The sequence below is a fragment of the Borostomias antarcticus genome (genome assembly GCF_949987555.1).
Source record: "Borostomias antarcticus genome assembly, chromosome: 2".
NCBI lineage: Eukaryota > Metazoa > Chordata > Actinopteri > Stomiiformes > Stomiidae > Borostomias > Borostomias antarcticus.
Window position 1 is genome coordinate 22,200,042 of NC_140235.1, and position 27,453 is coordinate 22,227,494.

At 43.2% G+C, this 27,453-nt stretch overlaps 3 protein-coding genes across 3 annotated transcripts in view; 1 reads left to right on the forward strand and 2 right to left on the reverse strand.

The window, feature by feature from the left end:
* Window positions 1-953: 953 nt before the first annotated feature.
* On the reverse strand, window positions 954-6,057 carry LOC311325654 (inositol monophosphatase 1-like). Its single transcript, XM_084458380.1, has 9 exons — window positions 5,940-6,057; window positions 4,860-4,954; window positions 4,376-4,509; window positions 4,051-4,155; window positions 2,943-2,988; window positions 2,657-2,765; window positions 2,186-2,294; window positions 1,793-1,944; window positions 954-1,331 (listed from the first exon to the last, which is right to left on the reverse strand). Exons 2-9 carry the CDS (start codon window positions 4,920-4,922, stop codon window positions 1,204-1,206), a joined length of 846 nt encoding a protein of 281 aa, XP_084314506.1. The 5' UTR covers window positions 4,923-4,954; window positions 5,940-6,057; the 3' UTR covers window positions 954-1,203.
* Window positions 6,058-9,411: 3,354 nt separating this feature from the next.
* LOC311325665 (inositol monophosphatase 1-like) lies at window positions 9,412-23,714 on the reverse strand. Its single transcript, XM_084458391.1, has 9 exons — window positions 23,685-23,714; window positions 23,315-23,396; window positions 22,056-22,189; window positions 21,621-21,725; window positions 19,306-19,351; window positions 18,945-19,053; window positions 18,528-18,636; window positions 18,054-18,205; window positions 9,412-12,629 (listed from the first exon to the last, which is right to left on the reverse strand). Exons 2-9 carry the CDS (start codon window positions 23,375-23,377, stop codon window positions 12,511-12,513), a joined length of 837 nt encoding a protein of 278 aa, XP_084314517.1. The 5' UTR covers window positions 23,378-23,396; window positions 23,685-23,714; the 3' UTR covers window positions 9,412-12,510.
* Window positions 23,715-24,246: 532 nt separating this feature from the next.
* Window positions 24,247-27,453, forward strand: part of cfap58 (cilia and flagella associated protein 58) — a gene marked incomplete at both ends in the record, with an annotated part of 33,311 nt that continues 30,104 nt past the window's right edge. The window contains 5 exons of the mRNA XM_084453801.1: window positions 24,247-24,252; window positions 24,910-25,191; window positions 25,502-25,650; window positions 25,896-26,052; window positions 26,472-26,666. Of these exons, the coding sequence (XP_084309927.1) occupies window positions 24,247-24,252; window positions 24,910-25,191; window positions 25,502-25,650; window positions 25,896-26,052; window positions 26,472-26,666 (789 nt within the window). The remainder of the gene's footprint in view (window positions 24,253-24,909; window positions 25,192-25,501; window positions 25,651-25,895; window positions 26,053-26,471; window positions 26,667-27,453) is intronic.

The following is a 27,453-nucleotide window of genomic DNA, read 5'->3' on the forward strand; positions in this document are numbered from 1 at the left end:
CAGTGTTTAGTTGGTGTCCACAGTGATATATATATATATATATATAGAGAGAGAGAGATAGAGAGAGGGAGAGAGAGAGAGAGAGAGAGAGAGAAAGAGAGAGAGGGGGAGAGAGACAGAGAGAGAGAGCTGGCACTCCCCCTCACTCTTACACCTCCCCTCTCCCTTATTCTTTTTCTTACTCTACCCCTACCCCCCACCCCCTCTCTTTCTCTCTCTTACTCCCCCCTTTGTCTGTTCTTCTAAAATGATAGTCAGCACAAATGAAGTTCAAAGAATTGGTGTCATTTAACTGTAATGATAATCACTGCAACTAATGATCAGTGTAGAATGATGTGATTATTCCAACATTCTTACAGTGCTACAACGCTATGATCGATGACTGCAGTACAAGAGGCACAATTGTTGAAATGCTACTGACCTCTAGTGGCTAAACAAGGATGCCTCAGCTCCAGTCGGTGAGGCAAACAGTTACAGTATCTGCCAATTGGAAGATGAATATCTGTGCTTCAGCCAAGGATAATAGCATAAATAAATATCAAAGCCCAACTGCACTGCTGAGTGTGAGTTTTCTAAATGTTTAAAATTCAAATTATCTCTCTGTAAAGCAAATTATCTACTTGGCAAGGTCAGCATTTCAAGACATGTTACACTGAACATCTATTTCACACTGCAAATAATTGCAATCGTTTTAATGAAGATAATGTCAGGATTCACAGGATTTAACAGGCAATGGTCATTAAGGTTTTGAACAGATAAACTGTTTTGGTTCTCAATCACACTTACTACATTAATTCTGATTAATGGCAAAACAAATACTTTCCAGTGAGACACACACATGCACACACGAACACACACGCGCGCACACACACACACACACACACACACACACACACACACACACACACACACAGTACAAGTATTCAGATGACATTGTTTATTTAGGACGGCCATGCTTGTTCATACAGCTGGTCATGAGACACAGTGAACAACATTTCAATGTCATATTTGACACACAATGATTTGACTATTCAAGTTCTGAAAGCGAATGCCCCTGCAAGACTGCTGGTATGGGTCTGCCAGCAGCACCTTTACTGGAAAAGCCCAAGAAGTAGAAGCATATACTGTATAAACTTACTTAACTTGCAACACACTCGCAACAGTGGAAACACATTGAAACGTAAACTTCGAATTATCTCTCTCTCATTCCTTCTCCCTGGGGGCGTCGTCTCGCTCTGCAGGGAAGATGTCGATCTCCTTGATGATCCGGTCAGCGATGGTCTTGTTGTTCGCGGATACCATTCGTCTGGACATCAGGTCAAATGGTCCTCCTGGCAATGGGATATATTGTAAATGTTGTCCTGTTTCTATACTCTCTCTATGCAGACATCAGATAGCCACTCCCATATTATACGTGAGGGATTCAAACCTGGGTCAAGAATAACATTTATTTTCAATGTATATACTGTATTTATCTGTGCTTGAGTGGCTGCGTCTGCCACAATCAATAAGCTTTCAAACAGCTCAAAAATCGTTGACTGACCACCAAGAGAATATCATCCAGCAAGTAGAAAAAGAGTGTCAGATAGAACCATTTGTAAGGTTCCTGAGAGAATCCTTTTCAGGTTAGCAAGACCCATTTAAGGTCCCAAACAAACACCTTACACACCCAAAAATGCCCTCTCTGGAGCCTTTTTTCAGAGGGTTCTCCTACCGTAACAAATGGTTCTAGATAACATTCTTTTTCAGAGTGGGGTTAAGAATGAGATCCGCCGTGGGACCGGCCGCGTACCGTCTACATCCAGCAGCACTCCCCCGGCCTCCGTGACGATGACGGCCCCGGCGGCGATGTCCCAGCAGTGGATGCCGATCTCAAAGAAGGCCTCCACGGCCCCCGAGGCCACCAGGCACATGTTGGTGGCAGCCGTGCCTGAACCACGCAGCCTGGGGGAGGATGGAGGGATGGGACGAGAGGACAGGGAAGAGGACGGAGAAGGGATAGAAGGAAGTAGGGGAGAAGAGATGGAAGAGGGAGAAGAGAGGAGGTAGGTAAATGGAGAGAGGAGGATGGTCATTTTGAGGGGAGAGAGGAGGCTCATGTTCTGCACAGGCAGCCAACTGAAGAATCATCTGATTTGTAATTGCATTTCACCATCTGTGTGTGGTTCAGAGAGAGACAGCTCACCCGTGCACAGGGATACAGAGGATCTTCTCCATGGTGGAGAAGATCTTTCCGACTGTCTTTGGATCTCTGTTGGATCCCAGCTCACTGATGATCATGGATTTCTTGATCTCTGCAACAGAGAACAAACGTGTTCATGTCATCTTCATATACACACATCAGGATTGGGGTCAATTTCATTTAAAAAATGTTTCTGTTTCATATATGAGGTAAATCATTTCACATTATTTAAAAATAGCTTGATGAAAGAAACCTTCCGCATTAAAAGTTTAAAAGATGATAACTTTTGATTCAAACGCACTTCCTGAGTTGACCGAACTGAAGTGCGCTCATCCCTAAACCCCGCAGAACACATGCAGTACGTCCCTAAACCCTTCATGCGTCCCTAAACCTGCAGAATCATGTTTGCAGTGAGTCTACACACTAGGAAGCTATGGGTGCTTATCGTGGCGGGAGATCCTATCTGCCTCTCACCTGTGACGTCAGACACTTGCAGCTTCTCCCCGTCACAGAACGCCCCCTTCCCTTTCCTCCCAGTGTACATCTTGTCCTCTATACAGCTGTACACCACGCCGAACTCCAGCTGGAAAACACAGGACAGTACAGGGTAAGAGGAGGAGGAGGTGGGATCACACGCTCGGCCTCTGTGTCTCAAAGGGCACCACCTCAGTGACAGCCACAGCGATGTATAAAAATGTTTATTGGATGCACTGTACTGTAGCGTTTATAAGCTGCCTGGAAGCTTCAGCCTTGACTGTACCTGCTTATTGACAGCAAAGCCAATGGACACTGCTACAAATGGGAACCTGTATAAAATACAAGAAGGTCTGTCTTAGTTAGAGGTCAAAACCATTCACAGAATAATCAATGGGACCATATGAATGGGAAGTATACAGACCCGTCGCTAGGGCTCAGTCTTAATGGGGGCATATGAACTGCATGAGGGGGCACAATTATTCTTAAATATTTCTGATAATACAATATGCTATTGTATTTGTGCAGCACTGACGCATACTAATATTGAGTTCTCTCATTCTCCCTCTGACTCAGTAAAGTTGAAGAAGGCTTTTCTCAGTGTTGAATCTTCTCATTAAAATGTCCTTCCATTCATCACTGAACTTGTAAGATCCTTTTCAAAGGCAAGCTGAATACGCTGAGCCTTGTGTTTGTACAACATGATGATGCTGATGCTTAGAGAAAATGATTATACGTGTTGAAAAGGAGTATTCACATGTTGCGGTAGATGTCCTCAAAATTAGGGCAAAGGTAGGCCTATAAGCTATGATGACAGTCACCATGTACAGCCCAGCTCGACTCCCAAAATAAACTGTGCATGCGTTAACCACAAACTGTACATTAGCGTAACTTCCTTCTTCAGTACAGAGGCCGCCTCCGGCCAGAGATAGGATGTTGCTCACATAACAGAATGCAATGAGGAGAGCTCAATGAAGCCTAATGTCCCATAGGGGTTGAAGAGGAGTAAGTAAGTAAGTCACATACTGTAACAGAACCCTGTCAAACACCATTTCTCTATTTTAATGTCTTAATTTATAAGGAATATAAAATGTGTATTTTTATACTATACTTAATACAAAAAATAATTAATTTTCTAACTATGGGAGCCAGTGGGTGGGGGCACTAGCACTTTTCGGGGTGGGCCAGGCCCCCTAAGGCCTGCCCATAGCGACAGCCATGAAAGTATAACTGAAGCTGTGCAACTATCCCATACAACTTTAAACCATATATTCACCTGTTGACAAAAAAAGGAGAATAACGGATATAACTATATGATATATATAAGTATTATATAACGGATATAACTATATGATATAATAAGTATTAGCTGTCCCGATACATAGCAATCTTACCCATGCACAAAGTTTGTGGTGCCATCTACAGGGTCTATGATCCAGGTGGGGTTGTCTGTGAACACACATGCCTGGCCAGCAGCCACCGACTCCTCCCCTATGAAACTGCAACAGAGACAGACAGTGGGACAAGCAAGACAGAGATGTAACCCACACAGGTCTAATACAGTGTCAGTGTGTGTGTGTGTGTGTGTGTGTGTGTGTGTGTGTGTGTGTGTGTGTGTGTGTGCATGCCTCCATATACTGTATGTATCCATTGTATGTGTGTGTGTGTGTGTGTGTGTGTGTGTGTCTGTCTGTCTGTCTGTCTGTCTGTCTGTCTAACCTGTGTGTGGGGAACTTCTCCTTGACCGAGGAAATTATGATCTTCTCCACCTTCTGGTCGGTCTGGGTGACCAGGTCCACAGAGGAGCTCTTGCACATGATCTTCACCTCATTCTGCATAGCATCCCTGATCACCTGCAGGGGCAAAACAGAGGTCAGTCATGGACCCCAACATGGCTCCCATCCCATGCAGAAGGTTGTGGGTTCGATCCTGGGCGGGGACCAAATCATCGATCCGCTATGTCCAACACGTTTCCAGTGTGTAAGGTCGGCGGGTCGGCTCCCATTGGGGCACCACTGCCACAGGTGGGGATTTGAGCCATCAACCTTCCACAAGTGAACCGAAATATTTAACCCCTGTAAATACTCTACTTGGCAGCCTTCACTGAGACCGTCTTGCACATGTCGCCTACGGTACTGTATATATCTGAGTGTACTGTATGTCCCATCTGTCTTCTTACAGGTCAGCGTCTGGACCAACTCACCGCTCCTGCTTTCCTGGCCACTGCCACGGCGTGGTCCATTGCTTCCTGCCAACGGTCAGCCATCTTGTTTGTTCTATGTTACTTCCCTAAGAGAGCTTGTAGCAAGTGTGAGGTGACAGGGCATTAGATCCAAACATTTGTTCACTGAAGGGTAACTGTAAAACCATGTTTTCCAGCAGAAACCCAGTGTTTTAGGCTTAATGAATCATGTCAGTGTGATTTAAAACATATATTGGTTATATAGCTATAACTTCAGTATAGTTTGACAGAGGATCTCAAACATTTCAGCCCGCATTATATCTGCAAGGTGGAAATATATGGTAACTGAAATCGTGTAACACTGTGGGGGAAGGTCGATGTGGGTGAGCATGTCAGAGTGACAGACATAAATTGTGATAATGGCACGTTGGCTCGCAGACACAGTAAAGCAACCCTCAAGAGCCAGCAGGCGCAACACACCCTGTTTGAAGAGAATGGGTTGCGTGCTTCCTTCACTAGTCTGTCCCATGAGAACTTCTCTTTTTGTCCTGAGCACTGCTTGTGCAGGAAGGTGTTAGTATTTCACAACTAAGGTGTTTTGACAGAGCTTTCATTAGTGGAAGGGAGTTATTGCGAAAATTATTAATTTGTAAGTGTGTTTAAAAAGGGTGAAGTGATAATTGTACTGTCTCCCAATGTGGGTCTTTTAAATTACTTCTAAAATAAAAAGTAAATTTGTTTAATTTTCAGGAGATCAAGTAAGCACTGTCCAGCAGTCTAGTTGCAGGATGCCCTATTTGAGGACAAACGATTGTACTGTAATAAGATTCAACAAGTCTCTAACTCAGCTGCCCACACTAGTAGACTTACAGTATGACCCAGCATTTACCAAGGGCCACAGGTGTGTCTTTCTCTCAGCACACTAGTCACTTTCCCTGCTGGCCAACCGGCCTCAGAAATGTTTGATGTTCTAAGTACAGTACAGTACATCAGCAACAAAACATGTTTTACTGCAAAGATACTACTGTGTGTGTGTGTGTGTGTGTGTGTGTGTGTGTGTAATCTCTTCGCTGATGTGTTCCAGTATTCAGAAAAACTTACTTTCAATAGATGAGTGGGGTCGTTACAGTTCACCACAGTACTGTATCTTCTTCAGTAAACCGTCCTGTAAAGGCTGTTTCTGATGTTAGAGGAGGAAAGTAAATAGGTGGTATAAATATGAAGAGGAAAAGTACCAGTACCTCCCACCCACACGTTTCCTCATAGTAACCCATCAAAAAAAAGGCTCCCGTAAAAAAAGAGGCGTGCAACAGCATGATGTGTACTGACAGACATGTGGGCACGGTACAGTAGCCCATGGAAAATTACCAAGATAAAACATCTCAACCGTCTATTATATCATCTTTTCACTATGTATAGTGAATACAATACTGAATGTTTTGCATTTCATAATATCTCTCTGGACCATATGACTGGTATGAAACCAGGGTCCAGTTTGTTTCCCATTTCCTGTCTGTCTGCCAGCTATTGGGCGTTTTTGTTTTTATTGTCCTTTGTTCCATTCCACTGAAACAGACCCTGACTTGTACAGATCCCCTGGCTAACCACTGTAGTGTTCTACATGGATGTTATTCAGCACTATTCATGTGGGTCAAAGGAGCATTCACTACTTGAATCATAAAATCATATAAAAAAAAAGAGAACATTGTCATTAAAAGGTAAACATTGTGCTAGCAGAAATGCCCCCCTAGTTGAATCTAACCCAACACATTGTACTATAATATCCCGCTCCATGATGACTGGATGTAAATATCGTCTCCTCCCTTGTGAATGCAGGAGCAGCAACAGGCATGAACAGACCCAATCACTGGAGCTGATGTGATGACTTCACCACATTCTCATGGCCTGTTTCTACAGGATGAGCTTCAGTGCGCTACAGCCCATTGTAGGGGGTTTTATATTGGTAATAGAACTAAACTAGCCCCCTCTTAGCCTGAAGGAGGACGGGTAAACGGGACAGTGTTAATATTAACAAAACATGTTGATTATCTGACATTTTACACAATTATTTGACAAATATGTATTATTATTGACGGTTGAACTAGAGCAATAATGGTCAAAGTGATATTAAATCAAATACAGTATTACATTGCAAATTATTTAAATAAATTACCGGGCAAACATGTTACAAAAGTAGGTTTAGGAGCTGCCCTTACACACCTACCAACATGATGAGAGATTAGAGAGAGGGACAGAAAGAGAGAAAGAGAACTAATGGTGAAGGCCAGAGGAAAGCCTGAAGGAGAACAGGCAAAGAGGAGGAGAGGAAAGAAAAAGTAAGATAAGATGGTCTACATTCCTGTTAATACCTGACCATCAACAGTTGGAGTTGCTGTGCGGATCACTAAATAGACCGCCCCGTTGTGACCCTTACAGTGCTTAACATTATGAATGACAACCATTCGCTCTTAGAAAAGATGTCTTATTTTAACACATCTGTGTGTTTGGTTAAGGACACAACCCATCATGTGTTGTTTTTCACACATCTGTTCTAAGAGTGTTTCAAGGAAGGATGAGGTGTGAAAACCATCGAGTCCCTGATCCTAACTTCACAAGGGCAAACGCTCACAGACAGGTACAGCATCCAGCAATACACATATCACGTTGTTTCTCAGGAAGGGAGATTCAGATGAAGACCAAGTGTATTGTTGCCATGTTACACATACAGTATCGTTGTGTCACATTGGCCATTGTGAGCCTTGGGAGAATCAGAATAATTGTATTGCCATTTGTACTTGACATACATACATGTACATAGGAACTGTACATAGGAATTTGACATGCATAGGAGTCCATGGTGTCAGGAAAACAATGACCATTGGACCACCAGAAACCCAAGCGTCTTGCATTATGAGATAGGGGCAGGGTATCTCCCACCTACATAACCATCTCATGAGATGTAGAGGTTCATGTCATTGTAACAGGTGAGGGAGCCCCATCATCTACCACTAGACAGCCGAGGAATTCCCTGAGATCCGCCGGTGATATTTGAGCTTTCCAGTCGCAGGCAGTGCTACCCCTCGGGGCTAGTCAGATAGAACAGACCACGATGTCAGGCAGCATTGGGAGCCCAGTGTCTTGTCCTAACGAGGCAGGGCCAACTATAGGATGATGTTTCGGTAGGCAGACAGACATTTAGGGCCTTTTTTTTTTCTAAAATTCAACATGACATAATGAAGTGGGGAACACAGAACTGGGGACCATAGGGCCGATGCCAAGTGCTGCCCCCCCCCCCCAGGACAGGAACAAACCTGGGTCATAATGTCTTCCATGATTCCATCAACTCTCTGCTCCAGTGAAGCTAAATACAATCTAATGAAGATGCCGCTTTGTTGGGGGACTGTGTTCCTGGGAACAGACAGCAGAAAAGACAAATCCTCTCAATCCTATACTGTACATTTCCTGCCACTCCCCCGCATTCATTTAGGCTCTCTGAGTCATCAGCGAAACTGACTGGGATACTATTTATTATGTACTGTAGCGCCTTCACTAATACCCAGGCATTAGCCTAATTCGATGGATGGCAACAGTATTAGCACATTTTGTTCTTGTGTTTTAGTCATCATCTACAGACCGCTGGTGAAATGAACTGAAATGAACAGACTCGCTGGCTCACATAGTGAATCATTTATTCAGGAATGCACTGCCTGGAAATAGAAAGACACCACAGAGAAGCACGGGCGATAGGACGAGGGAAGGAAAAGTGATATGTATCGGCACTCAAAATCTCATCAACGCAATCTGGCCGTTAATGACTATGATGAGCTACTTCTCTCAAGTGGGACAGATGAAATCGATTAAACCTGATGGACAGTCCAGGCCCGTATCTACAAAGCCTCTTAGAGCAAGAGTGCTGATGTACCCTGTAGGATCGGTAGTGCCTAGTAAAATTATGATGTGTGTGAGTGTGTGTGTTAGGGCTGCTCCTTCATCAGCACTCCTCTAACTCAAAAACACTTGCTGCAACCAACCGCCTGCCACAGCTGACCTTGAGTAAGTGTCTGATGTGCAACGCTGATCGAGACAGATGCAACACTTTAGGCCCGCTTATCCTCAGACAGGTCTGCACTGTCCAGTGGTGAGAATACAGATGATACTGTGAATAGTGGCCTTTATAAATGCTTCCCTAACTTAATGTGTGTAGAGCTCAAAACATATCCACCCTGCAAAACCACATGAATATTGTACATATTCAAATTCCATACAGATTAAAAATCCGGTTCTACTAGCGGTGCTAAAAAAAGAAAGAAAAGAAGTTGACGTTGAGAGGACGCATTTGTTGAGACAGGTTCAGACACTGTTCCCTGTTCTGTTTCTTGCCACACCTTGAATATCTCACCAGCATATGTTGAAACACAGTCACTTAGACAGAAGAGAGGAACCACACCACAACTGGTCATGGCACTATTCGATCTGAAATACTAAATACTGGTTGTGTAATCACAATGTTGTAGTCCTACATTGTTTTAGTTTTTTTAAATAAAGGGAAGTAGTTGATGTGGATTATGGGCATGTTGGTGTTTTTATTTGTATCCCTCATCACATCCAATAAAATAACATTACAACGCCTGAGTTTGTCTAGACTGTTTAAAATAACAAACTACAGAACATAAAAAGTTAATAGCACTGTAATCATAGTGTATGAATCTGTTACATGGTGTGGGACATTGGTCTCACTCCAATAAACACTAGCTTGGTCCTAGGGAGTGAGGCCATCAAGTCCCGGTGAACACAGATATCCAAAGTTTATTGTAATGGCTTTCTAAATCTTTATGGTACCATTACTCACATTATTGCAAACAAAACACGTTCAAAATTAAACAGTGTAATACATTTGGCTATATACTTCAAAAGCAAACTTACCAAACAGTACAGTACTAAGGAATTACTATCGCAATTTCCAATAAGTTAAGATTAATTCATAATAAAACTAGCACTTCTTAAATACTGCTTTCCCGGTGCCTTAAGTGGAAAAGTGAATTGATGGCTTTAATACACCAAGGTGCAACACTGCAAGGCTGTGATACTGTTGGAGCACATAAAGAATGAAAGGACTGACCAAAACCTTGTGGTTTAGCCTCTCACAAAAATTCAACAGAGTAATAGTCAAAGCTATTGAGTGGCTGAGGGAGGAAGTACAGTGGTGAATGAAATAAGATACGAGAGCTTTGACCATACACACACACACACACACACACACACACACACACTTCCCTTCCCAGCCGCCCCGGGAAGTGTAATCAAGATGGGTGTGAGGTGTGTTTCATACGTGTCCAGGGTTCGGGGATCAAGTGATCGCGGCGATCCGGATCATGTCTTATGCATGATCGTCATTAGCGTGTTATTAGCGTGTCGGTCAACAGGGTGGCTCGAGGGTGTTGTGTGTCGGGTAGATTGTCGCCGTCCATAGAGCTGTGAACCAGCTACATTGTACCTCGACTACCTGTTTGGACCTGGTCTGGGTGGTGTCCTGTTCTATCTATCTCTCTCCCAAAAAGAACAAACTTGTAACTTACTATGGACATGCCAACATGGCCTTCCCCCTCATCCATCTCCTCCATCTAGGTTGGGGTGCTTACTCTCAGTCTCAGCAAACCTGCATCAAAGTCAATTACTTAAGGGTGAGCTTGATTTATATTGCGATGGACCAGTACAATGGAATGCCAATTCCAATAAACCAGTATACTATCATGTATTTGTCTGATCTAGTTATCCACTCTTAGGAAACGATCTACGATCAGTTAAAGACCTGTGCCGATTCACATACAAAATATTGTTTAAGATGATTTACACATGGTTTTCAAGTGTTTATGACACAGTCACAAAGCCATGATAAAATAAACCCACCCATGATCTATTGTGTTGTGTGGAGGCTGTACATGCCATAACATAATATAGCATAATAACAATCAATTAAGAAATATAAGAAAATACATAATTTCATAAACAATCACAGATTGAGACACAAGTTATTTACCATACTTCTAAAGAGACCATATTCTGGAAGTGTGACTATTTAAAAAAAATATATATATTGGAGCTGGTTCCAAGAACTTGGAGCCAGTGCAGAAAAGGCAGCTTTACCCAAGTCAGAGAACATAAAGGGGGTCTGTAAAGTGAGCCAGTCCATAGACCTTGTAGAATATGGATTTGTAGAATAGTTCAACATTGATGTGAGATATAGAGGCAGCTTTCCAGTTAAAGCCTTGAAAATAAAGAGATACCAATGGTGTGTATACAATTTATCATCAGGAATTAATCTAATAGCAGAGTGATATACAGAGTTTAGAGGTACCAGATCAGTAGCTGCAGCATTGCCATATATAATATTGCCGTAATCTAGCACAGATAAAAATACAGCCTCTACAATAATTTTCAAGCTCTCTACTAAGAGTAACTTCGATTTGGTGGACATCTTTGGTGACCATCACCCGCTCCCCCCATTCTATTGTGTCTCACCCCCTCCCCCCATTCTACCCATGATCAATTGTGTTATGTGGAGGCAGTACAAGCCTACCAAGCCGTACCGTTGGTGTAATTCCCGCCACCACCCCTGGGCGGACTCTGCCACCGCTCGCTGAAACCTGAACTGTCTCAGATTGAAAGTTGAAAATGACTTTGAAGAGAGAGTTCAGGGCGGTGTGCTACGACTGGCTCCGGGTCAGCTAGGGCGAAGGTGGTCCGTCCAGGGGCTCCGGTCTCCGGGGGGGGCTTTACAGCGCCCCGTCGCAGTGAAAGTGGAGGCTAACTATGCAATTGATTAAAGACATGGACCTGTGCCGATTAACATAAAAAATATTTTGTATTAAGACGATTTACCAAGCTGTACCGTTGGTGTAATTCCAGCCACCACCCCTGGGCGGACCAACTACCTCCAATCCAGGGATAATAGCTCACTCTTAGACTGGAAGGGCATGGTACATGTGTTCTGTCTTATGAGTGTCTCCCATTGTCTGGTTTTTAATTCCCTTTGATCATAGAAAAATCAAAACTATGGAATTGGTTAACCTATCACAAATACCTAACCTTGATCACACAGGTTTGACTTCAGATTAGATCAGTGTTTACTGCTGTTTCCGCACTTTGAGATCGTCTCACAATGAAAAGTGCTTTATAAATAAAATCAATTATTTTTATGTATTATTATTACTGACAAAGTCAATCAACATCTCATCAACTGAGCACACAGGTCCACAGCTATATCCAGCACCAATGTTAGGCAACAGTGCAGTCGGTGCTTGTCCATAGCAACTTATTGCGGAGTGTGTGCTAGCAAAGTCTCACGCCAGACGGTTTTTCACAGCTGGCAACTCTGTTGGTGAATGTAATCAAGTCATTTCCCCTCCTGCCTCATGCCATACTGGAATGCAGCTGAGCATTTTGAAGAGCAGAATGGCCCGACTGCGCAGACAGATTTCCACAAATCCACTGAGGCATCACACAGAGGTAAATATCGCAACTTTAAAAGTCAGAGAAAATATCCTGACCTGCCAGTCACAGCATGTGAATGTGTGTGTGTGTGAGAGAGAGATAATAGAAAGAGGGGGAGAGTGTGTGTGTGTGTGTGTGTGTGTGTGTGTGTGTGTGTGTGTGCGTGCGTGCGAGTGTTGGTCTAGCCCTCTATGTCATCCCGTCCACAGGGGAACTCGGCAATCTGTTGGGCAATGCGTTCAGCTATGGTCCTGCTGCTCGCCATGATCAGCCTGCGAGACATCAGGTCAAACGGCCCCCCTGGGGAACAACAAAAAAACAACATGTCACAACACGGCCTGGGGCCCATTCCAGAAAGCAGGAGTCTAACCCTCAACTCTGAGTTGATTTACTGTACTCTGAGATGGGGTAGTCCGCTTTATGTCCGAAGTGCAATGTTTAATCATAGAGGAGGTCATGTACTATGCATTTTATTCCAAACAAATTAATATTAAGCCTTTTAGGCTTACATGCCAGCAAAACCACTTTTGATGACAATATGGGCTGTGCTGGATGAACTTCCCTGTACACCCATTGAGCCTTTGCTCATTAGCATGTAGAAATAGTGCATGATACACACTGGCAGGTATATTAGGGTTATATATACACAATATATGAGGCTGGATAAGAGCAGAACAAAAAAAAGATCTGTTTCAGAATCTAGGTCCCCGTTCATGTATTGAGTTATCTTTACAAATAAAATAAAAATGCAGCGTGCTTTAACACCAGCAGGAAGAGGGTGCACGATGTTGCATTGAATTGTGCTTTCACAAATAACTGAGCAGCAACTGTTCTTATGTAGGCTTCTTCCTGCAAACTGCGGAGCGAGCTGTGGTTCCAAGCTGGGGTTTGCCATCTAGAGTTGGCAGTGATGGGGGTGAGACCAGATGTGGGGCAGATCAAAACTCACATTTCTGAGTGTGTGAGTTTTCACTCAAGACTGCTCTTCAGCATCTATCTCTGCTCTTCACTTTCAGTGCACGTAATAGGCTAGCACATATCCACCAGCCTGTCTTCACGATCCCGATCACGTGATCTCTCTCCACGATGGAGAAACAGAATGTGAGATCAGTGATCGAGGCCAGGCTAGTGGATATATACTATTTAAGTGAAATCTGTAGATACTGAGCTGAGATACTGAGCAGACTGAGTGAAAATCATGTATGGACAAATCAATGGTCCCCAGTAGGGCAAGCTAGGAAAGAGGATGGAGGAGAGATCCTCTGTTCTTTTCTAGCTTTCCCTCCATTTCCTCTCCTTGCTCACTCCTCTCATCTCCCCTCCCCCGTTTCACTCCTCTTTCTTAGCTTGCCCCTCTCTCTTTCAATAACACAATGTAAATAAAACAAAATAGTACTACTAATGTTTTATATAGGGAACCCTAGGGTGCGGCTTTACTGACACCTTGCAGAATAGATTATTTTATGAATAAGGGTATACCTGTTAAACCTCTTAAACATTGTCTGCATAATAATGAACTTTAACAAACCTATTCCTTCTTGGTCTTCTCTGGTACTCTAATGCACTCTGGTCTTCGGATAAAATTAACATTTAAATTAAATGTGTCACTATTCACACACAAACCAGGCCAGGCCAGGTCCAGCCTGGTTTATGGGCTGATGGGTGTGCATACAGCTGTTCTTTTGATAGTTCTCGACAAATTTCATTGCCTGCCCTATGCACTTCCATTTACAGTAGGTGGTTAAGTAAGTAGACCAAGACACAGTGGCATATGACTGAGTCAGCAGGTACTGTAGCATTAATTGTAGACTCACTTGTGCGTTGCCTTAACCTTGAGTGGCGGCCATGTTAAATTGTGCTCATTGACCCTTATGAAACGTGCATATAAAGTAGAATGTCAAAGGGATGATGGCCTGGGATGAGCAGTGAAGTGTATGAGTTCAGTTTATTTGATGCATGTCCAACTATGAAGGCATATACTGTTTGCATTTTTCTATAACCTGAAGCCAACATGGGCATGCGATTGCAAGGCAGTGATGCCACTGGATGCACCCACCCATATCACGTCCTGTGTTGAATTGTTTTGAACTCTGATTATCAGATAAGCAGGAACAGAGGCGCGGAAAGACACAGTTATAGGTGGCAATAGACCAGTCAGCCATTTCTTCATACAGTTATCTTATAATGATAGCTACTTTAAATGATTACAACTAAAGTCTGGAGACGGATATGGTCTCTCTCCCAAGGGCGTATTTTTGATTTGAGCTTTGATAGGGACAGATAATGTGAGTGCGTGAGCAGAATCTTTTTGGCACTTATAAAATGAAAAAGCTCAAAGCAGAAATATCAGTGCTCATCATTACATTATATCGGCCACCAAGATATTCATCAGTATTTCTACAGAAATTCTGAGAGCTGGGGCCTGTTCCAGAAAGCGGGTCCAATAAAGCCTGTGTCTAAGCCTGAGGTTTGAATTGACTTATGCTGAGCTCGGCAATGCCGAATTTTCGGTTCCAGAAATGCAGATCCCGGCTGATCCCAGATGGCTCAATCAACCTTGAATAGGTACCGCTTGAGCTAAGCTCGTGCACGAGAACTATACAAGCCATCATCAGTAGAGCTACGATACAATGATTCACCATGTCAACCGAAGACAACAAAAGATCGGCCTACGTCACACCAGTTGAATTCGAAGTTCTATCGCGTGCAGGTGAAAAGTGGTGGAATATCATTGATTAATGTTGATTAAAGCGCACTTGGCATATAAAAACCTCACGTTAGCCTACATTTGTTATAATGTGTGCAGCATCACACACAATCTTAAAAGTGCAGAGAATGAGGGCTAGTTTCTGAATCTGAATCGGTTTATTGACAAGTAGTTTACAACATACTAGGATTTAGCTTTGGTCAATATACTGCATAACATTGATGGAGACAAGGGTGCAGGGACAAGATGAGACAGTGCAAATGAGTAGTACAAAATACAAATACAATATACAAATGGAGTGAGATGTGTAGGCCTAGGCTACAAAATGTAATGCATGTGTGAAATTTTGTAGGCTACCTGCACCGATGACCTGCACATTAAGGCCTGATTCATAGTCGACGTAAACAATGCAAGCTACGTTGTGAACTTTTCTGTTTTGTTTTGTGGAAACGCAAGGAATTGCACTATTGCTTGCGTCAAGTGACAAATTTCGGCATGACACACGCAAGGACGCAACGAGATCTTGCGTGGCCTTGCGAAGCTTGCGCTTATGTAGTTTGTGTCGACTATGAATCCGGCCTAATACTGTGGAACGACTTCCTGTTCACTCATTTACAGAAGGCACAATGAGGTTGCAGCATTACCAGAATATTGTGTAAAATATCGTCATTAACTTCAACTGAATGCTTTCAACATAGTCACCTGCTATTCCGTGGAATTCCTCCTTCATGATCAGAGGTTGTGTCTAGAGCAAGGGACACTTTCCTTAGTTATGGCTCAGAAACACAATGTGTTCTGCATCGCCAATGTTATATATAAAAAAACTCCTGTTTGCTTTGGGGTTGCACGAGGGAGCTGCCTTCGTCCATTACTATTCACACTATACATGCTTCCACTCGAGGATATCAACAGAGAGCACAATGTATGTTAGCCAGCTACGCCGCCGAAAACATGGTGATTCTAGGGCACAGGTTGGCGCGTTTTTATACTGAGGAGTGAGTTTAACCAGTTCAACTCAAGTTCAGCCAGAATCTGTTGCTTAGCCAGGGTAGAGGTGACCTGGGCCTAGGCGCGTATTACACCTGGACCCCAGCAGGACCCAGACTGATTCAGAATACACTCTTGATGTTCCTTGAGTTCATGCAATCATGATGGAACATGTGACATGCAAACAAGCAATGTCAGTGTATGCACTACCCACACCACACATTGATGGCTACTGCAAATGATCATGACATGATGTGTCCTCACCCTCTTTAACTGAGATTAAAGTAACTCAGCTGACAAAACACTGATACCAAGAGAGGATGGGGGAGGGAGAGAAATAGAGAGGGGAGGGGGGGGGGTCTCTAATTAATCAATATAGATCATTTTTATTATCTATGTTGTCTCCTCAGGTCTCCAGGCTCAAGTCACTGATCAGCCGCCAGGTTGGTAGAATGAGAATCTGCATCAATAGCAGCAAGCAGACTGTTAAAAACACTACTGCGGGTTTGATTATACCAGGCCAGGTCCAGCCTGGCTTATGGCTATATCTGTTCTTTTGATAGTCCTGGACAAATGTCATTGCCTGCCCTATCTATGCCCGATGCGTTAAGCAACAAGACCTCACTTCCTGTTTACGCGCCATTGCGTTGACGTTGAGTGGTGGCCATGTTAATTTGTGCCCCATGACTCTTAGGGAGCAAGCTTATTAAGTAGAATGTTAAAGGGATGATGTGTTAAACAATGAGACCTCACTTCCTGTTTACGTGGCGTTGCGATGACGTTGAGTGGCGGGCATGTTGAATTGTGACCATCCACCCTCATGAAGTATGCATATTAAGTAGAATGTCAAAGGGATGATGTGTTACGCAATGAGACCTCACTTCCTGTTTACGTGGCATTGCGTTGACGTTGAGTGGCGGCCATGTTGAATTTTGGCCGTTCACCCTTATGGAGTGATATAGCAGCGGAGCGAGGGACGGATCATGTGATAAAAGAACATCCACTAATATTGGGCGGCGGGCTCCGCCCATCAGCCAAGGGAGCAACAAAGCCAGGGACAGACAGAGGGAGGGAGGGCGCATTGGATAAAGGAACAATCACTAATAGTCGACCAACCGTCAAAAACATCCATCCTAGTTGTAAAACGCAGTAAATCAGGAAATGGATGTTGGGTGTGCTGAAACAGTCAAGCTGAAATAGAAGCTCACAACCCTGTCTGATAACTTCACATAAATCACATGACCTCTTCCCTATATGCTTCTTTCATAGAGCGTATCTGTATACCAGAAGAAGGTCACGTACCGAAACGTACAGTATATTACATTTCGTAGAACAAGAGATGACTGTGCGGGTGTTCCTGTTTTCTCATAGTGTGTGTCTACTCTACCTACGCACCTGTCACTGAAATTTGATTCAGGTGTGCAAGAGACTTTTGATGATCACTTTTTTCATCAAGGGTGCTATGCTGACATGCCCTAAGAGGGTTAATATTCATTAGTTTGGAATTAAATACATTGTACATGACCTCCCTTATGAATAAACATTGGAGAATCGATTATTTAATAATGAAATATCATCAATACCATAAATCCTTAAATCCATAAATATTTTTCTGGAAATTTGGCTCTTGCATAAAGGTAATATCTGAAAATGCTCAAGGGCTTTCACCAGGCACCCTTCTGTATTTTAAAGAGGAACCTCCAAGCTACAAGAATCACCAGAGAAAAAAACTTTACCCATCAAAACCAGGTTCAACACCATGGCTCCCGGACTATTAGGGGTCTCAGTAAAGCAAAGTAGGTAATGTCACTAGAGTGTGGCGAACACATACTGTAAAGGACACACACCCAAGCACAGAAAATGTCCATTGTCCTCTTGTAATATGTGTGAAATGATGTTTGTGTCATTTATATCTTATTTCTGTTTACTACTGTACCAATACATGGGCAATGAAGACACTTATTGGGCATGCCAACAATGTAATCCAATGAAATTGTTGTTTAACTAAGCAACTTTCACCTGTGACTCACCTGAGATGTCTATGATCACTCCACCGGCTTCCCTGATGATGGCGGCTCCGCCCGCCATGTCCCAGCAGTGGATGCCTATGTGGTAGTAGGCGTCCGCCGCCCCGCACGCCACCAGGCACATGTTCACCGCCGCGCTGCCCGGAGAACGGATCCTGAGGATGGAGCAGGATTGACTCAATGATTGAAGGACTGATATCAGGAATATCGTGGCAGTAACATAGATATGTTCCAAGTAGCACAACACTGAATGGTGTCCTATCATTGCCAAGCAATCTTGAGTGGAAATACCATTTGAAATGCTTTGCAATACTTTGTTTTGTCTTCCTGGTCAGAGGGTGGGGTTTTAATTTTTGGGACTAGCACATTGGTTCTGTTGTGCCAGACAGGACCAGTCAAGTACAGATAAATGTTTGGAATTATTTCAAATAGTAGTATTTGGACCCAGGTCTGCAGGGTTGAGTGCTTACTGCTTACCCATGGACAGGGATGGTGAGGATGGTTTTGATGTTGCCCATCATTGTTTTGAAGTGCTCTGGGTTCTTCTTGAAGCCCATCTCAGTGAGAACCAGGGACTTGGTGATATCTACAAGATCAAACAGAGTCAGTTCCTGCACAGGACAGCTCGGTCAAATTACTCTACCTGCTGGACACTATCAGAAGTGCAACATACAGTACTGCAGTTACAGTACAGTATACTGTACACAGGGCTTGCTACTATAAATAACATCTTATTATGAATCTATACAGATTCATAATTTCTATGGAGAAATACAGCAACCATAAAACCTGGTGATCGGCTGTAACCTAGCAGCCTCTGTTGTTCATTTTCCATTCCACGTCATGCTTTTGTTCTCCAGTAGAGACCAACAGGAAGGACCAGTCATAACCTACCTTCCTGTCCAGACACTCTGATAGGGGCACCGTTGCAGAAAGCCCCTTTCCCTTTCCGTGCAGTGTACATCTTATCCTCGATGCAGCTGTAAACAATGCCGAACTCGATCTGAATAAAACACAAAGACAGAGACGGGGATCGATCATCTCGAGAAAGAATACAAACAAAGTTGAGATATTAAACCAATGCAAGTGATACAGTAGAGATCTTACTCTGACTCTCTGTAAATCGCTTTTACTGATATTTTTCCCATTCAAAAAGTCTAGGAAGGACTCGTGGAAACAACAGGCATCTAAAGGACATCCCTAGTTATGTTGAGAAATGTACACATCTCCATGCATAGTGAGCAATCAGACCCACCTCCTTCTTCACAGCAAAGCCGATCGACACAGAAACAAAGGGGAACCTGGGACAGAAGGAAAGGGAAACAAAAAACTTTAGGACAGAATATAATTGAATATTTATCCACGTGAGGATGAAAATCATAAATTGGCCCGAAGTTATAAAGTGCAAGCTTAGACTATAGTCCTTGAGCATCCAGGCATGGGAAAAATCAATTCCCATTAACAGCTCATTCTGCTCCAGCTCATGTCCCTAGACAGAGGGCCAGCCCTGAGGACAAGCTCATTAACGACGGTGACATTACGGAGCTACAAAGGCCTACATTAAAACCTGCTGAGTAGCACCAGCCGCAACGAGGCACAGTTGCTGTTGATGCACTGTGATGAGTCGTGTGTGGCTTTGGTTGTATGTATGGGCATAATGGAGTGAGATGCTTTTTCTGCATATGCCTACATGTATACCAGGGTTTCCGTTAGAGAAAATCGGTACCGGTCAATGTGTCCGGGAAGATTATACTTTTCCGGACAAACTGGAGAAATTCCGGTCATTATATTATAATATAATATTAGGCCTATTATAGGTGTTTGTCGCGGTGATTGGCCGTTGTGTAGCTTATATATGCCATGTATTGTCTTATTTCGCATCCGTATGATTAAATGTGTGATAGGCTGTCATGATTCCATGCGCTAGGCCTATAGCCTATATTGCACAGCCACAAAAATAGTCACCTTGCGATTGTAGCCTAGAACATGAATGTTTATTTCAATTGCATGAATCGGATTTGAGGATGTAGGCTAATTGGTTTGGGATTCGCGACAGTAGCCTAACATGTGTTTACTAATTTCTCTTTCCAGTTTTAGCCTACCCTTTTTATCAACAAAACAGCGTCATTATAACCACGGACATCGCAGTAGGCTATGGATGAGGAGGACAACTGTTGAGAAACAACTGATAGGCTGGGCTACATAAAGAAATGCCACAATGCATGTCTAGATATAACATTTTTATTTAAAAGTGCAAGAGGTTAGGCAACTATGCTTCTCGTAACATTTTTATTTAAGGCCTACGGCTGCGCTGATTGGAATTCATAGGCTAGGCCTATAGTCTAATTTCGGCCTTTTATCAGATAGGCTTAACTAGAACAAAACTCTGAAAATAAATATAGCCTACTTAAATAAAGTGTAAGAACTTACAACGTGCATAGGCTAATTTCCATTCGATATTAATAGGCCTTTCCATTTTCGCCTCAAGCTCCGTACCTCGATCAGGCTCCCTCTCGCTTGCTATGGTGGCCCGCTAGCCTATAGGCAGGTTTATCTTACGGCCGTTTTCTCATCGCATAGGCCTACACATTAACGGAACAAAATGAATTGGCCTATTGGTTTTTTTTATATTCAAAAGGAATCATAATATATGGAAATTTAATTTTAGCCTATTGTAGGCCTAATACAATTAGGGGGAATTATTTTGTCCGGACATTATGACCGGAGAGATTTTAATATATCGGACTTCAACGGATTTTTCCGGACAAAAACCGGTAATGGCCGGCTAACGGAAACCCTGATGTATACATGTATGACCAGGGGCTAGAGGTCATCATGAGGTCCTCAGGGTTCCCAGAGAGTCACCAGCTGTCCCTATTAAGTTACTGTATCAATCCTGCTCTTTTGCTCTCTGCATTTTGTTTTCTCAGTTCGGCTTAGCTGCTATACCTACAGTACTTTACTCAATATTTTCTAGGAGCCTGTTTGCTAAGTGCTTACTGTGTGCCTTTCCTTATCTATATGCACTTTACTAAGTAATGTATTCCATGACTCTGTGTTATGTTTCCGTTACTGTGCTCTCTGCTGGGACATGTTTGTTTTATGACTCATATTCTTGATGAAGTCACTCTTGCACTTGTACCAAATTTTTTTGTACTACAACTAGGACATGTGTCTCAGGTTGCCCCGTACTGGCTGCCATCTCTCCTGTCATATGTCTTATCTGTCTATGTGTATGTCGTCTATCTATCTACTCTACTAATAGTCTACTGTTTTTTTATTCCATGTTCTGTAAAAGTGCTCTGTAAAATGTTCCTATTTTCCAGGAGCTTGCTTGATCGTCTTGTTGAGAGAGGTCCGAGAATAATTTTTACAGCTCACCTAGGTATATTGGCCCAAATGGGTGAACTGTTTTTTTTCTTTCCTTCCCTCTGGAAAATTAGGGGTAGGACCTCTGTACCCCCTTTTCCCTCTGTAAAGTGCATTGTGTTCCCTCTGTGTATGAAATGTTCTATATAAATAAAGTTTGATTTGATTAGAGTATAGCATAATGCTATCATCGTCCCTTACCTGTGGACAAAGTTGGTGGTTCCGTCAATAGGGTCTATGATCCAGGTGGGATTGTCTGTAAGGATGCTAGGGGCACCTGCTGCTACTGACTCCTCCCCTATAAAACTAAGAGGAGGAAGCAGACCAAATAAGGAGTTACAGGACGAGTATCAGAGACTAAAGAAATTACATTGAAGAGAGACATAGAGAAAGAGTTGATTTTCTACTACTGTACATAGATTTGTTATATGTCTTTATATTATATTCATGTTTGTTCATCAGCTATTGCACAAACATATGCAACCATTGTGTGTACCAAACAGACCCATTTTACCAGGGCAAATCCTTGGGCATGTAAACATACTCTGTTCTTACAGGTGACTCTGATGCCTAGTTGGACAGCGTACAGGTATGTCCTTCCTGCTGCTGATCTGGAGATTAGGTGTGGTAGGCTACCTGTGTGTGGGGAACTTCTCCTTGATGGAGGATATGATGAGCTGCTCTACCCTCTGGTCCGTCTCAGTCACCAAGTCCACAGGAGAGCTCTTTTGCATGATGGCTATGTCCTTCTGCAGTGCCTCGCGGATCACCTGGAAAGACCACAGAGAACATACGTACACTAGGGCTGTAACAATTACAAATTTTGCTAGCCGATTAACTGTCTCAGAAATAATAGCGATTAATAACTTATAATATTTGTTCTTTGTATGTTGAGTAGAGGACCTAATGCACCTGCGTGACTTTTCTTGTTTTAGGGCGGTGTGCTTGCAAAGCATGCCCTGGTGGGAGGTTTCTAGGTACCAGAAGGGTTCTTGAGCTGTGGCGTTTTATATGTTAAAAACATACAGTAACTACAGTAGGCCTATACTTGCTACTGATGTTTTTTTGTTTTTTTTTAACTTCAACAAAGGCCAATCATTTGAGAGAGAGAGAGAGAGAGAGAGAGCTATAACCTGAGCAGAGAGGATGGTTGAGTTTCAGCTCCCAGACCAAAGCCTCTACGTTACAGGTCTAACGTACACAATCAGCCACCTTACTGTATCTCCCCCTGCAAATCTATCTCTCTCTCTCTCACCCAATGTGATTTTCTAAATGAGAACAATAGTGACTCAGTCACCTTATCTGATTAGATAAAGATAGGATAGATGCAGCACATGAATAAATACCAAATACTATGGAACTGGATGAAGTATGATAGAATATCAGCCAGTAGTGTAGATCAGGGTCTACAGAGGTACACAAAGTATTGGCACTTACTGTTTCATAGAGAGTACATGCTACAGTATGTATACAAAATAACATTTTAAAAGTCCAATGCAGCAAATCTGCTATAGATAGATATATACTTATTTCTTCAGTCACCACTGCACTGCTGTAATCAGTCACTCTGAAAGGGATTTATGAGTGGTTGTAATGTATTTACAATGTACTTTTGGTAAAGGATCAGGCTCAAACATTGATGGGTGTAACAACCAACAATTAGGTTAATAATGCACAAAGGTTAATGCAGATCACTCTGTAAGCTGGTGATTTGTATTTACAGACATGCAGTTGAGAAGGGGCCTTCCTCTAGCTGACTGTACAAAGTGCACCTACCATTTACTTTACCTAGGTGAATATCACTTGAGGTGTAATGACCAACATTTGATGTAGCCAAAGGTACTGTAATACGTCCTTTCGTCTCTGCTGTCTCCGTTTTCACACTGACTACCCACCTTCCCAGCCTCTTTGGTCACCTCCAGACAATGGTCCATGCATTCCTTCCAGGGGTCAGCCATGGTGACAACAATCCGTGACCTGACAAACATATAGTACGTAGTTAGCTAGTTTCATGTCGGCAAGCGGCTCCAGGTGACAGTGATAACAGTTAAATGTCTGCTACGTCAGCGTATCAAGCAAGCTCAGCTAAGCTATCGCAGCTAGCCACAGTTAGCTACTAGCTAGCTAGCCTCCAACATCTCCAAGCAGATTTCTCTAGCTAACTTGTTGGTCCCATTTTAAAAGATAATTCTGTGCAACAATGTTATGCATGAGTTAAAATTAGTGACAACCATAGTGAGACTAGAAAACATTGTACTCCGTTACCGTACTGACTTCAGCGCCTGTGGTTGTGTTGTGATTTGGGGAGTGGAAAGAAACGCATAGCTTATTGGTCCTACGAGATCAGTGAGAATAAAAGCTGCGTTCTAATTGGTTAAAACTGCAATTCATACTCACCATTAAACCCTCTTTGATTAAACTCCACCCACTATGTAGCTGTCAAAAATGACTACTTCTTCTCGGTGTTGTTGTGTACGTGTACACACTCATAGAGTGTTGTGCTCTCTGCACAACACTCTATGAGTGTGTACACTGTTCTATTAATACATCCATAGTGTACACGTACACAACAACACCCGATACAGCATGAATCAGACGATTTATTTGAGGAAAAGTAACATAAACGTTAGGGTGCGCGAGGGGAATTGGAGTACGAGATCATCCCTGTGCCCCCTTCCGCACGGTTGCCTGGATACGAGGACGCGTTTCCTTGGAGAACATTCAAAACATCAGAATGGAAAAGGCCGGACCGTTAGCTAGCTAAAACAAACATTGTTTCGTGTCGCTGACGTTTGAAAATTATATAATTTTGTAAGAAAAGGAGAATATGGAGGTAGGTCGGGCTTGTCTAACGTAGTTATATACGAAGTATTACGAAGTATTACGAAACTGCTAACATTTGCTAGCAATAATGGGCTTGCCTAACTTCAGTCTCACGTGGTTGCAACCTGGTCGTGAGACCAGAGATTTTCAGAATGATGTACAGAGAATACATGCGATAAAATGCTTTAGGACCAGACACTTATGCCTTGATGATGTCTGCCTACACAACTCTTCTGTAAAGGTGTCTGCACTGCCCCAACCAACAGCAACGTTGTTTGCTGGTGACTGTTGGCGTTGGTTGGATGGATTGTGCAGCTGAATTTTAAACTCCCAACATTCTAACAACTGTCAACTTGATGTGTTGATTGGCGTTGGTGGGGGCAGTGTGCAGGCAGCAACTAACCAGCAGTGTGGAGGGTATACGGAGGTACTTCTTTATCCATTGTCACACAGTATACCCACTAATTTGAAGAAAGAAAAAAAAAAAAATCTGCTACAGTATATCCACTTCTTTAGTCAGAGTATACCCACTTCTTTAGTCACCACTGCCCCTGCTCACAAGTATAATGGGTTGCTCATTGCAGGTAGGCTATTTCCATTAGATCCTGTCAATTTTTTCAGGTTTGATGCATGTGTGTGTGTATGTGTGTGTGTGTGTGTGTCCCAGGTTGAAGCTCAGAAGTCGGAGCGGGAGGAGAGCAGCTTTGAGTCTCTTGAGAAAGAATTCCAGGAGGTCCTTAACGAACTGGTCGGGGAAAATAGCCTGGAAAAGTTCAGGGTGGAATACGAGAAACTCACCAATGCCTTGAAAAAGTCCCACGAGAGCGAGAAGAGGCTCATGACAAAATGCAGGGAGCTGAACGCAGAGATAGTTTCCAACTCTGTCAAAGTGGCTACGGCTCTGAAGCTTTCTCAGGAAGACCAGACCACCATCACTTCTCTGAAGAAGGTAGCCTATTGCTAGAGCATGAGAGGATACAGAACAGAGATGTGTGAAAGAGCAGCCAAATTAGCAGCCTTTGGGTTAGGAGGCTGGAGGTTGTCATTAGTGTGTAGCTGTAGAGCGTCAGCTTAGTCTTACGTAATGTAGCCTACAACATGCTGTGCACTTCTAATCGAGTGGAGCAGGATATACCATTATTTAGGGGAATACTACAGCCTACATGTACAGTAGCTCAGCATTTCTCATTCATTTGTAATTTGGGCTACTTGGCCATTCTGTCAAACTTGTCCAACACTTTTCTCACCTGGCCTTGTAGGAAATCGAGAAAGCCTGGAAGATGGTGGATTCGGCTCATGACAAAGAGATAAGAGCCAAGGAGACCATTCACACACTGAAAGAAGAAATCACAAACCTGACTAAACTTGTTGAACAAGGAGCCGGCTTGTCCGTGGGTCAAGAACACAGGTCAGTGAGTCGTCAGTCATACTCAATGTTCCTACCCATTAAGGCCTAGTCCCCTGCCTTTCCCTGCAGTGTGGATCTAGTTTCTTGCCCATACCTGTACAGTATTTATAGCTGACACAACTGGTTCCAGATCAGCACTCCGACTCTGAGATGCTTTGTACTGTAGGTTCTCCATGGGATTCGTCTGGTTTCCTGAGCTCCGATGCTAAACCAACCATTGACGTTTTGTAATCCCTTTTCCCCAGCGTGAACGACCTGCTAAAATTGAAAGAGGAGATGTCCGGGGAGAGGGAGAAGCTTCTGGACGAGGTGGTGACCCTAAGGGAGAACTTCACCAAGGCCACAGCCACTCAGCAGGACATGGAGGTCCAGAAGGAGAAGGCCATGGAGACCATATCTCAGGTAACTTCCCAAATGTTCATTAAAACAAAATAGAAATGTGATTCTTATGGGCAGGGTGTCTCCACCTATTCAATGGCAAGGCAGACGCTGGTGTTCTGTGTATGACGGCGCATGCAACAACATTTAACCAAACGTTTAGATTATGTGTAGGTCCTCTTTTTACATTTTCGGTACTCCAAAAGCTCTGCTTGTCTGTGCAATTTCCACACATCCCTGCATGGCAAACTTCCAAAAATCCACTGGGGACCTGAGCATACATGTGTACACTCAACAGGATGAACCTGATAAGCTTTTTGGCGAGGCATTGTTGCTGTTGAATCGTGCCACGTGCCCCCACCTCTGGCGGCATGCCACCCACACCCACATTTCAAACTGCCTCTAACCTGTTCTGATCCCCCCCCCCCCCCCCCCCCCCCCAGCTCCAGCAGGACATCCAGGTGCGTCAGAACGAGTGCTCCAGGGAGACGCGGAGGAAGGAAAAGCTGGAGAAGGAAGTGAAGCAGCTGCACACCGACCTGGACGCCAGGCAGTCTGACATCAAGGCGCTGAGCCTGCAGTGCCAGCGCATCCAAGAGGAACAGCAGAGGCTGGAGCAGCAGCTAAGAGAGCAGAAGGTGGACACGCACGCACACACACACACAAACACACACACACACACACACACAAACTCATTCATTCATTCATTCATTCATTCATTCATTCATCATTACCTTTATTTAGGCTCAGAAAATACATTGACGGTGACCAAGTCCTCATTTGCGATGTCACTGAGTAAAAAATAAATAATAATACAATACAATAGATCACAACAAACAATACAACAATAAATACAGTACAATAACCACAACAATAATACAGCAATAAGTGCAACAGTGAATGAAAACAGCTACAAACAGAGCCAGAGTTGCTGGACATACACGCACACACCACATGATGACTCCACCTGGGATGGATGGTGTTGGTGTCGTAGGAATTTACCACTGCACGCATCTAAATTTCATAATCATGTACCCAAGAGTGAGATTAATCAATAAAGTTTGAACGCACCATCTTTAACTAAGACATTAATGCTGTAGGATATTTGCAAACACCGGCAACACTCAGTGCACTCAGGCAGAGATACAGCAAGACAACCCCGATTAAGATGACCCCCCTTTTTCAAGACTCATTTTAAAAAAAAGACTTAAAAGACCAAATCTTGTTTTTATATAGAAATTTGTTTTATTGGAAATAATGATAAAAACACACTCTTTTATGAAAATAAACTATAATCTATTTGGTATTTCTAATACCAATTACTAGTAGGCTATATTCATCTCACAGTGAAAAAACAACCAGCCTATCTGACGCAGGCCGGTGACAAAACAAGGAAGTCCCGGTTGACTCTATGTTAAAACTTAC